A 14,670-nucleotide genomic window follows, 5' to 3' on the forward strand; every position below is an offset into this window, starting at 1 on the left:
GCTAAAAGCACGCATTAGACACGGACCAATGATTCTCTATGGGGTCCCTCGCACCAGCCGTATATTTCTCATCCGTATTCTACGCTCCGTGCCAATCGCAGCATGCTGGGACTGTCAGCGTACTACGGCCGTAATACACCAATGCAAGTCTATGGGTGCGCAAAAAATACGGATTACACACGGACCACACATGTGACCTGCGAGAAATACGCACCAGGTGTCTTTTAGCAAAAGCCGGCAATTCAGTGCGCTATACAGTAAACTCACACTTGCGACTTGCAGACAGGCTGAATACATGTGTGGAATGCCTGTTTGTTAGGGAATTCCCACATGTATTCAGGCTGTCTGCAAGTCGCAAATCATGCAGCTGAGACAGCAAAAACTAAATCTCCGAGCACGCCAAAATACTTGGAGGACACCCGAGCATGCTCAGGAAAACCCGAGCAACGAGTATACTCGCTCAACACTACCTGCAAGAAGCAGCATGAAATCCAGACAGCCATCTTCTTTACAGAAAGTTATCTTTTATTTTGAAACATCGTGCCATTTTGGTGAAAGCATATCTTGAATAAAGAGACGGGCAATTTAAGAGTAATCTGTTGGGAGGCTCCCTATCATCTAACTTGGCTTAGCTGACAGGTCTCTCCATATTTGCTTTTAAATAGGCGCTTGTCAATCAAGCCAAGTGGGAAGAAGCCTGAGGGAAGTGCCATAGACTACTCTCTTCCCGTGTCCGGCTCTTTCAGATTTTAGACAATTCAGAAAGCATGATACGGGTGAAATATGACTAGGAATATATGCCAAACCAGAGACTCCCATCACTAGACAGCTGTTTAAGAGTTTGAGCTCCTGGTGAAAACACAGTAGGGTACTGGTCCGCTGGGTGGGCAAGATCTAGCTATGCATGGTCAGCACGGTGGTTGCAACATCAAATTCAATATTCACTCATTCATGAGACCACGACTTCAAAACTCAAGTATTTTACCTCCCAAATGTAACCTGCTTTTTTTTATTCAACCTCTGAATCATTGATAGTAACCAGCATTATACCACATAGCACTTAGTCATCACAAAGTAAAAGTAATAGAGGCCACCTACAAAGTGTGGTGTTCTGCAGAAAAGTTATGAAGGAACCTCAAGAACCGATGGTTGCACACGAGCAGCCTTCTTTTAGCACCGATACTGTTGATTTTGGTCACTAGTTTCAAGGTCAAGAGTCCGTTACATTTTTTTTTTTTAGCTTTCTTCCAAATTGTTAATATTGATTACAATATTTTCAACCATAGTTAACATGGAGTTGACTAGTTTAGCACAGATGAAAAAAAAAAATCAGTGCTCCCAGTGTGCCTATGTATTGCGATATGCAAGAGTGGTGTTATAAAGTTTAGAAACCCTTCAAGATTTCGTAAAAAAATTAACAAGAAAATCAGATAAAAATGTATGATCTGGTTGTTTTATTGGTCAGGCGATTAAGCAATACAATGATTTTTGTGCACGCGTCCTGATATTCATTCTTGTCAGCAGCTAATGATGTACGAATACTAAAAATACAAGCACCATAGAGCTAAACCTGGTCTCATTAAAATGTTCATTTTAGGATCAAGCATTACAACTTTTATAATAGGATTATACGGCCACTCTGACATGGATTCTCAAAGTAAGTACACCAGCCTCAACTGGTCTGATGCTTATTTGATAACGTATGACATTAATATTGTGGCATCAAAGTGACCAACGACCTTCTGAACAGCAAAATGTAACGGTGACCACTCTCTGCTCATTCTTCTCGACCTTTCTGCAGCTTTCAACACTGTTGACCACCATCTCCTGCTCTCTAGGCTCCAGTCACTAAGTATTAAGGACACTACTCTCTCATGGTTCTCTTCCTATCTTTCAGACCGCTCTTTCAGTGTTCTGCTCGCTGTCTCCACTTCATCTCCTCTTCCTCTCACTGTTGGGGTTCCCTCAGGGCTCAGTCCTTGACCCCTTCTCTTCTCTTTCTACACGGCCCCAATTGGACAGACCATCAGCAGATTTGGCTTTCAGTACCATCTTTATGCTGATAACACACTATATATGTCATCCCCTGACCTTACCCCCGCTGTATTACAGAACACCAGTAACTGTCCGCAGTCTCCAACATCATGTCCGCTCTCTATCTGAAACTCAACCTTTCCAAAACTGAACTTCTTCTGCTCCTGCCGTCTACTTACCTTCCTAAATCTGACATTTCCCTCTCCGTGGGTGGCACCATAATAACACCCCGGCAGCAGGCGCGCTGTCTGGGTGTTATGTTTGACACCAATCTCTCCTTCACATCCCATATACAATCTCTTGTCCGCTCTTGCCGCTTACACCTAAAGAACATCTCTAGAATCCGCCCTTTTCTCACCATGGAAACAGCAAAAAAAACCCTCACTGTCGCCCTGATCCACTCCCGCCTGGACTACTGTAACGCTCTAGTAATTGGCCTCTCCCTCACTCGACTTTCCCCTCTCCAGTCCATACTTAATGCAGCAGCAAGGGTCATCCACCTGGCTAATCGATACTCGGACGTGTCCGCTCTTTGCCAGTCCTTACACTGGCTGTCCATTCATTATAGGATCCAATTCAAAGTACTTGTTCTCACCCACAAAGCTCTCCACAGTGAGGCACCCCATTACATCTTCTCCCTCATTTCTGTCTATCGGCCTAGCTGATTGCTGCACTCTGCAAACGACTTTTGACTAACCTCTGCACTAATCCGTACCTCCCACTCCCGACTCCAAGACTTCTCCGTGTTGTGCCAATCCTCTGGAATGCTCTACCCCAAGAAATTAGGACCAGCCGCAACTTGCACAGTTTAAGGCCTCTTTCACACTTCAGTTTTTTGCATCAGTTCAAATCCGCCAAAAAGTCAGAGAAGCGGATCCGTTCTCAACCGATGTGAACGGATGACACAGGATCCGTTTTCAGACGGATCCTGAAAATGAGGAAATAAAGGAACTGCTGGCCGGGGAGAGAGAGAGAGGGAGAGAGAGAGAGAGGGGGAGAGAGAGAGAGAGAGAGAGAGGGAGAGAGAGAGAGAGAGGGAGAGAGAGAGAGAGGGAGAGAGAGAGAGAGAGGGAGAGAGAGAGAGAGGGGGAGAGAGAGAGAGAGGGGGAGAGAGAGAGAGAGGGGGAGAGAGAGAGAGAGGGAGAGAGAGAGAGGGAGAGAGAGAGAGAGAGGGAGAGAGAGAGAGAGAGAGAGAGAGAGAGGGAGAGAGAGAGAGAGGGAGAGAGAGAGGGAGAGAGAGAGAGAGAGGGAGAGAGAGAGAGAGGGAGAGAGAGAGAGAGAGGGAGAGAGAGAGGGAGAGAGGGAGAGAGGGAGAGAGAGAGGGGGAGAGAGAGAGGGGGAGAGAGGGAGAGAGAGAGGGAGAGGGAGAGGGAGAGGGAGAGGGAATTTTTTTTTCTTGTTTTGTCCGGCACCCAGAAAGAAATTCGGGTTAAATGAGTGTCTGGAGGATCCGCCAGAGAAAAAAACGTTGCAAGCTCCATTTTGAAATCTTTGAGGATGGTGACGGACAGCAACATTTGGCGGATCCTCAAAAAAAACGGATGCAACGGACAGCAATCCGTCACAATCCGCCATTAATGGAAGTCAATGGGGAAAAACCTGGCGGATTGTGACTGATTGTAAAAAACTGAAGTGTGAAAGAGGCCTAAGGCGCTCCCTCAAAACACATTTGTTCAGAGCGGCCTAATCAAAATAATTTTATGTGTAAGTGTGCATGTGTAGCCCGTTCACTATCTCTATTTATCCCCCACTCCCTCAAGATGGCTGGACCATCATTGTAAATACATCATTGTAAAGTGAAAGACCTGTCGATCACCTATAGCAACACTGAGAAGAGACGGTCAGTGGTGGTGTCGGACTTGTCCATGGATCTTTAAACTATTTCCTCTCTGATCGCCCGAACGTTTCAGGAAAAAACATATTAGGCAGCCATGGTTTGAGCAACGTGAATCAGCTGATAGGTTCCCATAAAGTAAACTTAAAAAAAAAGGCATTAACCAGTGCTTCGAAGATATGAGGGGTGTTGCATTTCTATATATCAGCCACGATTTAAAAAAAAAAAAAAGTTTCTGGCAGAAGTAATCTAATCCAATCCTGTAATTGGTGCTGTCTGGGATAAAGCGCTAGCGGCTGTGCTGTGCACTAACGTAAGGGTGAAATTTCCCAATTGCAGGTGGTCATGAGTGGCCATACCTTATTTCAATCGACATTCCCAACACATGTACACTCACCTTGATTGTGTTATCAATGGGAACTGGGGCTTAATCTGCTGCCACACAACTCCAGCGGTAGCTTAAGTCCCTTGAAAACAAAGGATTGAGCATGTTGAAATCCAACATGCCCAGTCTTTCTTTTGCCTGAGAGCCACAATCATTAGATGGTCGGCCAATTCCATCAGAAATCAATGTGCTCAGCTTATGTTCCTGAAAAGTGTTTGGACACCTTAAGCCTTTTTTTTATTCCTTTTATCCTGGCAACCTGTGTCCTACATTCTTAGTTATTTGATTGCAACCGTGAAAAAAATTACATTCTTAGTTATTTGATTGCAACCGTGAAAAAAATTGCTTAAATTCAGCATCCCAAGAATCCGTCATGTGCACGAGCCCATCCTTCCTTCAGTAATCTGTCAGGTTCTGAAAAGCATCTTAAGGTAATTAAAGCATCTACCTACTTTCAATAATTCCTTTTTCTTAGTTAGTTGGGCCTAATGATAAGATGGTGGAATCTAGCAGCAAGTGCTTTGTTTTCCTACAGCGCCACCACAGGGGAAATTAAGTATTACACATCACCCATTGAAATCAATGAGCTGTCCATGTAAAGTATGGACGTGCTGGATCCTCCAGAATGAGAGACACTTGAAGTCAAAGGTGAGGGTCCAGAATGGTGGGGAGAGAGTCCCCACTAATAACTAGTATGCCCTAATAGTGTATTCCAAAAATAGGCTTTCATAAACCCTACAAATGTTTCAATTGTTCCGACTGGTATGGACTTGGGACTTTGCTAAGAAAGTTCCATAAGTTGAAAGCATGGGCCTTTTAATGAGCTGGTCTGTTACTAATTAGTACGTTCACCTCTTTTATATAATGACGAGTCTGTCTCCTTCTCGTTTGTACATCATGTCCTTCAGGCCCAATACTCGTCATGGAGAAACACAGAGACATTGTGTGAAGAATAAGGCCCATGTTAATACTCTGAAATATGCTCAGATGACTCACTCAGCAGCGAGCTGCAACCAGTGCCTGATCTTAGAGCACTGCTGCTGCTCCGTTGAATGTCTTCAAGTTGCTGGTCTATTTCCTTCAGACGAGTCTTCTGTTCTCGCAGCTCCTTTGTGTAACGTAAAACTTTCTCCCCCGGCGCAGTCTCCAGGTTCCCAAAGTTGAGCACTGAAACTTCCTGAAAAGGAGGTAAAGAGATGACAGTACAATGGAGGATGTGTAATGAGTCACTTCAGCATCACACATACTTCTTGTAAGTGTGGGCTTGTATTCTCCAGACGTCTTCCTAGAGGAACAGCTGTGTATGGAAGTGAAGGCAGCCGTGTTTATATAGAATATAACACATCTATAGAGACCCCTTAACGCCCTTTAAAATATGCAAACCTGTCGTTATTACATGCCAGGCCAAGACCATGGCCTTCAAATCTCCTTCCAAGTATGGTGGGCTGCCATTAAAGGGCATGACTTATGTCATACCAAAGTCTCTCGTGTTTCTCTCCGGACTATCAACTTGGCCAAGCAGCCATGTCAATTCAATGTGGAGAAAGCCAATGCCATTGACTTTCCACTGGTCTGAGCCCTCTCTCTGCCAACAAGATCTATCCGGGGAGAGTCAGCCCCCCCCCCATATAGACAAAATCGGTCGGTTTGAGCAACCATCATCCAATATTAAACTATTCATACAGTAATTCAAGGGACATAAAAACCATACACCGTTGGCGTTGCAGAGTGCTCGGTGCACTGTTGCACTGCCTTATTTTGAATGTTGAGAGCCTTCGCCTGCTTCTCATTAAAAGTGCTCACTTGCCAAAGAGAGAACTGTCCGAACGAAGCATGTGTGGGTACATGCGTCCTGACACTGTTTGAGCCCAGCTGTACACAAGGTGTAAGTGCTGGTGGGCACAGTGTGAGCAGTTGCGTACTCCTCCTTGGTTTCTCTCTAAATCCACTCACTCACTATACATCTGGGTGTCTTAGATTACTGGGAGGCATGTGCAGAGATGCTGTGCTCAGACAGGGTCAGTGCGCAGGCACACATAGGGAAAGGCCCTCAACATGCATAACGATGCACCAAGCTTTTGGCTTGGCAGGGTGCAATAATTACCACCGCTCCATACAATGGATTCCCAGAATGAACATGGCAGGGATGGACAAGAACTAGAGTACCCCAATCTAGCGATCAGTGAAGGTACTAAAACACCCCCTCCTATTTAATATTTATTATCTATACCTTAACCAGTGAATAATGAAAGATACATAATGTTCTAATATACTTTGTGGTGCAAACCACCTTCAGGATCTTAGGTCGTTGTTGTTGAATGGAAACAATTATGTGTGGAGACTGAGATTTTTCCAGTCCAGCCTGATAAAATTGGCAAAACAAAAGAAATCTACCCCCACAGCCACTGCTGCTCTACCCCTGGCCATTTGTGTTTCTCATTTCTTCATTCTCTTCCCAGATTCCTAGCCTGGACCTCTGCTCCCCATCACTGCCCTCCTGCTGGTACATCTGCTGCTGCCTATAGTGTACATATGCAAAAAATGTGCCAAAGATGTTCTTTGCAAACAATGTCCTGTCAACCAAAGATTCCTTAGGGGCCCTTCCACTCAATGTCAATTGCCTGAACAATACAATTCTAAAGTTCCCCTTAAGTGCAAAGAGGGTACTCCAAATTTTTATTTCTATTGGTTCTAATCGCTAATCTGCTGCCTGCCCTGACCATCACTGCAGATGCTTCGCCAGCTCGGACCATCATTGCAGGAGCTTCACCGGCTCTGAACATCATTGAAGCTCCTTCAATGATGGTCAGAGCTGGTGAAGCTCCTGCAATGATGGTCAGAGCTGGTGAAGCTCCTGCAGTAATGGTCAGAGCTGGTGAAGCTCCTGCAGTAATGGTCAGAGCTGGTGAAGCTCCTGCAGTGATGGTCAGAGCTGGTGAAGCTCTTGCAGTGATGGTCAGAGCTGGTGAAGCTCTTGCAGTGATGGTCAGAGCTGGTGAAGCTCCTGCAGTGATGGTCAGAGCTGGTGAAGCTCCTGCAATGATGGTCAGAGCTGGTGAAGCTCCTGCAATGATGGTCAGAGCTGGTGAAGCTCCTGCAATGATGGTCAGAGCTGGTGAAGCTCCTGCAATGATGGTCAGAGCTGGTGAAGCTTCTGCAATGATGGTCAGAGCTGGTGAAGCTCCTGCAATGATGGTCAGAGCTGGTGAAGCTCCTGCAATGATGGTCAGAGCTGGTGAAGCTCCTGCAATGATGGTCAGAGCTGGTGAAGCTCCTGCAATGATGGTCAGAGCTGGTGAAGCTCCTGCAATGATGGTCAGAGCTGGTGAAGCTCCTGCAATGATGGTCAGAGCTGGTGAAGCTCCTGCAATGATGGTCAGAGCTGGTGAAGCTCCTGCAATGATGGTCAGAGGTGGTGAAGCTCCTGCAATGATGGTCAGAGGTGGTGAAGCTCCTGCAGTGATGGTCAGAGGTGGTGAAGCTCCTGCAGTGATGGTCAGAGCTGGTGAAGCTCCTGCAGTAATAGTCAGAGCAGGTGAAGCTCCTGCAGTGATGGTCAGAGCTGGTGAAGCTCCTGCAATGATGGTCAGAGGTGGTGAAGCTCCTGCAGTGATGGTCAGAGCTGGTGAAGCTCCTGCAGCGATGGTCAGAGCTGGTGAAGCTCCTGCAGTGATGGTAAAGTGTGGGCTATTCTATAATGTTATTACTGTGCTAGTCTATGATTTTGACTCCATTTCTGTATGAACTTTGCATCTGTAGGGTGATTCCTTTTGCTACAATTTAAGAGACAGCACCATGTCCATCAATGAGTCTCCTGTCTGAGTCTTCTCTCCTAGAAAATGATGTCAGTGTTACAATTGAGAATGGTAAGAATGGTAGATACAGGCAGAGAACTAGGTAAGGAACATGGGAATACAGGGATTGTATTAAGAAGGCAACTTTTATGAGATTCCTTTGTGGCCATAAGTAGTTTCCCAGTATTTACTGCGAATGGAAAGGACCATTGTAGTCTCTAAATGTGCAGCAGTTTCGCCATAAGATTTTGCACACTTGTATAAATCACCTAATTCATCACGGGAGCTTGTTCATCACCTCGTAGCTGCACACAGAGGAACCTATGGTTCTTATTTCCTCTTTATGATTTCTTTATGTGGGAGAAGAAAATAAATCAGATGGCTGACTAATGGGTTCATATACCGTATATGAAATAATGCTGCCTGATTATGAGAATATTAGAAGTCACCAAGGACCATATAAAAGTAAGAGGCAGCAGGCCAAGGGCTGTTTTCATAGTCATAGTTTTCAAGCTCAATAGTAAAACATATGGCTTAATACAAAAGACCGCCTTGTAGCGCTATGAAGTAAAAATGGGCCAGCAAAGAATGGCAATCACTCATATGGAGCAATATACATAATATCTAACGCCCAAAGGAAAAAGGTGCATATAACCGAACAAAGCATAACATATTACCCAAGGCTGGATAGAAGACAGTGGTGAGAAACGGGTTGCCAGAATAACGCGCCCCGACGCGCGTTTCGGAAGAACTCCTTCGTCAGGGGGATTTACTATTGAGCGCCAGCTATTTCGTTCACTGCATAGTGATTTGCACAAGCTCTTTTTCTGAGCTGGCTCACTCTCTATAATCAGTGTCATATGGCAGCCAATTTCAACACATGGGGTTATATACTTTTTGTATTATAAGAGCGCTGGATTTCCTTTCTATTGCGCATTGAATGCGCTGGATTTTATTTCAGAAAGGGCTTGATATCTCACTCATTTCATAGTATTCAGTGTCCAAGTTCCCCATGTATTCCGTTTTTCAGCACTCTTTTGTGAGTTTTTTATTTTTCACTTTATCATCCCAGCAGTTTAAACTTTGTTCACATTTTTTGTATATTCACCTTTTGTACTAATATATATGTGTTTTTCATACATTACAATTTTTTTATTACTTTGTTCTTTTAGTGCATCACATTATATATTTGGACACAGTCACATTTGTCAATTTTATTATTGCATTTATAAATATATATTTTTCTTTGCACTTTTACACATTTCTGTTGCTTTATTTGGGGACTCTACTATTTATGACGAATTTATATTCTATACAAAAATCCCTTGTGTACAGTGGTGAGATTAATACAATATGCTATTAGAGCATTAATACACCTACGGGTGCCTTTTGTCATATTATAACATTTTCACATGTTTTTTATTCATTGTAGTCGCATATTGTGTCTGAATTTATAATAAATATTATTTTTGTCATATTTTCTTTGGTTTTCATTAATATTGTCTATATACACATTCATCAACTGTGGTTCGTGTACATCACTTGGTAATTTTTTTTTTTGTCTCATTGATACCGGATGGTCTGCCATCTAGCCTTAAAGGAACACATTGCTAATATACAGTCATATGTTAAAGTTTGGGCACCCCTATTAATGTTAACCTTTTTTCTTTATAACAATTTTGGTTTTTGCAACAGCTATTTCAGTTTCATATATCTAATAACTGATGGACTCAGTTATATTTCTGGATTCAAATGAGGTTTATTGTACTAACAGAAAATGTGCAATCTGCATTTAAACAAAATTTGACCTGTGCAAAAGTATGGGCACCTCAACATAAAAGTGACATTAATATTTCGTAGATCCTCCTTTTGCAAAAATAACATCCTCTAGTCGCTTCCTGTAGCTATTAATGAGTTCCTGGATCCTGGATGAAGGTATTTGTGACCATTCCTGTTTACAAAACAATTCCAGTTCAGTTAAGTTTGATGGTCGCTGAGCATGGACAGCCCGCTTCAAATCATCCAACAGATGTTCAATGATATTCAGGTCTGGGGACTGGGATGGCCATTCCAGAACATTGTAATTGTTCCTCTGCATGAATGCCTGAGTAGATTTGGAGCGGTGTTTTGGATCATTGTCTTGCTGAAATATCCATCCCCTGAGTAACTTCAACTTCGTCACTGATTCTTGCACATTATTGTCAAGAATCTGCTGATACTGAGTTGAATCCATGCGACCCTCAACTTTAACAAGATTCCCGGTGCCGGCATTGGCCACACAGCCCCAAAGCATAATGGAACCTCCACCAAATTTTACTGTGGGTAGCAAGTGTTTTTCTTGGAATGCTGTGTATTTTAGCCTCCATGCCTAACGCCTTTTTGTATGACCAAACAACTCAATCTTTGTTTCATCAGTCCACAGGACCTTCTTCCAAAATGTAACTGGCTTGTCCAAATGTGCTTTTGCATACCTCAGGCGACTCTGTTTGTGGTGTGCTTGCAGAAACGGCTTCTTTCCCATCACTCTCCCATACAGCTTCTCCTTGTGCAAAGTGCTCTGTATTGTTGACCGATGCACAGTGACACCATCTGCAGCAAGATGATGCTGCAGGTCTTTGGAGGTGGTCTGTGGATTGTCCTTGACTGTTCTCACCATTCTTCTTCTCTGCCTTTCTGATATTTTTCTTGGCCTGCCACTTCTGGGCTTAACAAGAACTGTACCTGTGTTCTTCCATTTCCTTACTATGTTCCTCACAGTGGAAACTGACAGGTTAAATCTCTGAGACAACTTTTTGTATCCTTCCCCTGAAAAGCTATGTTGAATAATCTTTGGTTTCAGACCATTTGAGAGTTGTTTTGAGGAGCCCATGATGCCACTCTTCATAGGAGAATCAAATAGGAGAACTACTTGCAAGTGGCCACCTTAAATACCTTTTCTCGTGATCTGATACACCTGGCTATGAAGTTCAAAGCTCAATGAGGTTACAAAACCAATTTAGTGCTTCAGGAAGTCAGTAAAAAGTAGTTAGGAGTGTTCAAATCAAGAAAATGATAAGGGTGCCCATACTTTTGCACCGGTCAAATTTTGTTTAAATGCAGATTGCACATTTTCTGTTAGTACAATAAACCTCATTTGAATCCAGAAATATAACTGAGTCCATCAGTTATTAGATATATGAAACTGAAATAGCTGTTACAAAAACCAAAATTGTTATAAAGAAAAAAGGTTAACATTAATAGGGGTGCCCAAACTTTAACATATGACTGTATTAAATTACATATATTATATGATTTATTCATTATATATTGTTGGAGTGTTCTTTTTTTTTTTAAAGCCCCATCAAGTAGTCAAAGCCCTAATCAGCATAGGAAAAGGGGACAATATACTGTAAATGCTTTTCCTATACCTCGTTTTCACTGAATAACGTTACACACGGATGGCTAGGCAGGGAATTTGCTCATACATAGGTGAATACTGCTGGGTTGGATGGCCTGGAGGACCCCACAGGTGCCCTTTAACATGCGCCGGCCAGAAGCGCATCATTCATCCTGCTCATTGGCGATACTGTCAAGTGATTGCAGAAGGCCAATGGGTTGTCATGTTATCCGGGGCACTGCTGATGACCCCAAAGTCTGTCATTGTTAATCTCCTGTGAACGTCGGCTCGTGGCTACTGTGCATAGATTGAAATTTCTGCTATATGCAGCAGTGATTGTAGAACAAGAGATCGGACAATTGCAGCTTCAAGTCTTCTAAGGGGACTATTGAAGACAGTTAAAAAAAAATAAAGTAAAACCAGTTCAAATCCCCCCTTTTGCCCTATTAAAAATAAATAAAATACTATAGATATGTTCAGTATCTGTGTACTCGAACTGACCTGGAGAATCCTATTGGCAGGTCAGTCTTACCATATAATGAACATAGTAAATAATATAATAAAAAAAAAAAAATTGTGGAATTGTACTTTTTTTGCAATTTCAATGCTCCTGGAATTTTTTACTATTTTCTAGTACACATACTATGGCATAATGAATGGTGTCAATCAAAAGTACAACTCATCCCGCAAAAAAAAAAAAAAGGAGGCCCTCATTTGGCTTTACAGCCATAATAAATAAAAATAAAGTTCTCTTGGAAGAAGGGGACGAAAAAATGTAAAATTGCCGGGTAGTGAATATAAGGCTATGTGGGGGTTCATACTGTATATAGAAGGCTATGTCGGGCTCACACTGTATATAGGAGGCTATGTGGGGCTCCTAATGTAAATAAAAGGCTATGTGGGGCTCACGTGTATATAGGAGGCTATGTGGGGCTCACGTGTATATAGGAGGCTATGTGGGGCTCACGTGTATATAGGAGGCTATGTGGGGCTCACGCTGTATATAGGCGGCTATGTGGGAGCTCACACCATATAGGAGGTTATGTGGAGTGCTCATACTATATATAGGAGGCTATGTAAGGTCTTATACTTAATTTAGATGGCTATGTAGGGGCTTATACTGCATACAGGGATTATGTTGGGGCTCAAATTGTATATAGGAGGCTATGTAAGGTCTTTTTTTTTAAATTTATTTACAGTAGCGTGCAGGCACCGGCTTATGGATATTCCCATCAGCCGCCGCCTGTTCTTGCTCTTATTAGCGGCAAAAGGTGTAGGCTGATGGGAGAATTAGTGACAGGAGGTAAACTTTTTACCTTCAATCACAGCTGCGGGCTCATGCGGTCACCTGACAGCGTGGGAACCGCAGCTCTCTGACCGGTGGTATTAATCTTACCTCTGATCAGAGCCACCAGTGTTTCTTGCACTGTCATGGAGATGTTCGGGGTGCCGTATCCGAACAGCAAAATGGAATTCCTGGTGAAGTCTGTGTTTGGGGTCCGTACCCAAACAGTTGGTGTTCAGTACAGACCACGAACATTACTGTTAGGATTCGCCTGTCTCTACTCATGATAACTAAATGGGAACCCTGGCGAAGACCTTGCCGTTACCCCTGAGATAGATAAACATGTAAAATAGACTGTGCTCCATATCCATAAAGCTGCCAGTGTTTTAACAGCATGCATAACCATGATACCCGATCGTCACTAATACTTCTAATATATATAATGAAAAGCACACAACAGTCTGTTCTTCATTATACCACGTGTAAGTGATAGGAGCCAATACAAAAAAAAGTGCCGCTGTATCAGATACATGAATAATGTGCATCGCATGCTAGAACTTACCACAGCAGAATTGCAAATCCAAGCTTCTTCCATTTATACATAAAATATGGCAGAGTAACCTCTGCCAGGCCACTTTGACCCTTCTCCATCCCTATTTCCAATAGTCTCATACTGTCTGAATGAAGCGGTGGTGCACATAACTAAGAACCGCACACTTCAAGTTCTGGTGAGTGAGGGGAATCTCCGTGGTCAGATTCCCAGCCAATCTATTAATATTCACCTATGATTTAGTGGCCAAAAGGAATTGCAGACCATAGCACTGGCTTGGAAGATCTCCCTACTGTCAGGAACACCACACTGTACTTGCTCACTGAGCCAGTGCCGTGTCCTGAGTGTCAGGATCCTGTCAGCGCCGACGTGCAGCCTCCGCTGAGCAGGGACTCACCCGCACTGTAGGGGTACCGGGGTCAGGTACAGCCAGAAAGTACCGATGCACAGGACCTGTGGATGCTGAAGTTTAGCAAGCAGACAAGGGACCTATGGTCATGTGACTGCAAGGGGGCGGGGCTTAGCGTCCTACTTAGTGAGATGGAAAGACACTATACAGAATTACTCAGAGTCAGGCAAAACGGGGTTCATACACAGAGATAGCCGTAAAGCACCAAGGATGAGACAGAGCGGATAGTCAGGGCCAAGCAGCAGTCAAAACCAAACAGACATAGAAGGTACCAAGCAGAATCCAAAGCAATATCCAGAGCACAGACCGAGTCATACACAGAGAATCAAGCAACCAGAACACAGCACCAACACACTCAGGGGTCACCACACTATGCCAAGGGCGAAAGTATAACTTACAGAGATGGGAGCGTCCTGAGGCTATAAGAAGCCTCCCCAGAACCAGGGAGAGGCCACAATCATAGTCCCAGGTGTGCAGGTAAGCCTGCACCGGGATCACAACCTTTAACCCCAGAAATGCCAGTCATCAGCACTGGTTCCAGACATTAACCCCACGTGTGCGAGTCAAACCCGCACTGAGATCATGACACCTACTGGAGGTTCTTTCATTATAACTGGACTTTAATTTTCATGCCCTATTCAGATCGGTGAAGGTCCGATTCCAGGGACACGACCACTGATCAGCTGATTGAAGATTTTAACCTCCTCCCAACAAGTGATGCACATGTAGGTCACATGTCTGGGCAGATGTCTGAAGTGGGATCAAGAGCTGAGCCAGCTCCATATAGGATAGGTGCTGGCTGTTTCATACAGCTGACGCCTGCCTCTAAGTGCTAGCTCCATTCGCTGCTGTTTAGTTGCTCGAATGCCCCCATCAATCTCTGACGGAGGCGCCTAAGGCCTCTTTCACACTTCCGTTTTTTGCATCAGTAATAATCCGCCAAAAAGGCGGACAAGCGGATCCGTTGTCAACTGATGTGAACGGATGTCACAGGATCCGTTTT

At 43.8% G+C, this 14,670-nt stretch overlaps 1 protein-coding gene across 3 annotated transcripts in view; it reads right to left on the reverse strand.

Moving 5' to 3' along the window:
- The window catches only part of FSIP1 (fibrous sheath interacting protein 1), a 152,371-nt gene that overhangs the window by 89,968 nt on the left and 47,733 nt on the right, over positions 1–14,670 (reverse strand). For 2 of the 3 annotated variants that reach the window (XM_073566807.1, XM_073566806.1), the window contains exon 11: positions 1,435–5,430. The exons of the other annotated variant lie outside the window; for it this stretch is intronic. In XM_073566807.1, the coding sequence (XP_073422908.1) occupies positions 5,218–5,430 (213 nt within the window). In that variant the 3' untranslated portion in view covers positions 1,435–5,217. Of the gene's footprint in view, positions 1–1,434; positions 5,431–14,670 lie in introns of those variants that run through there. 3 annotated transcript variants of the gene reach the window in all.

The sequence above is a fragment of the Dendrobates tinctorius genome, unplaced genomic scaffold (genome assembly GCF_039654945.1).
Source record: "Dendrobates tinctorius isolate UK_male_01 unplaced genomic scaffold, ASM3965494v1 ptg000019l, whole genome shotgun sequence".
NCBI lineage: Eukaryota > Metazoa > Chordata > Amphibia > Anura > Dendrobatidae > Dendrobates > Dendrobates tinctorius.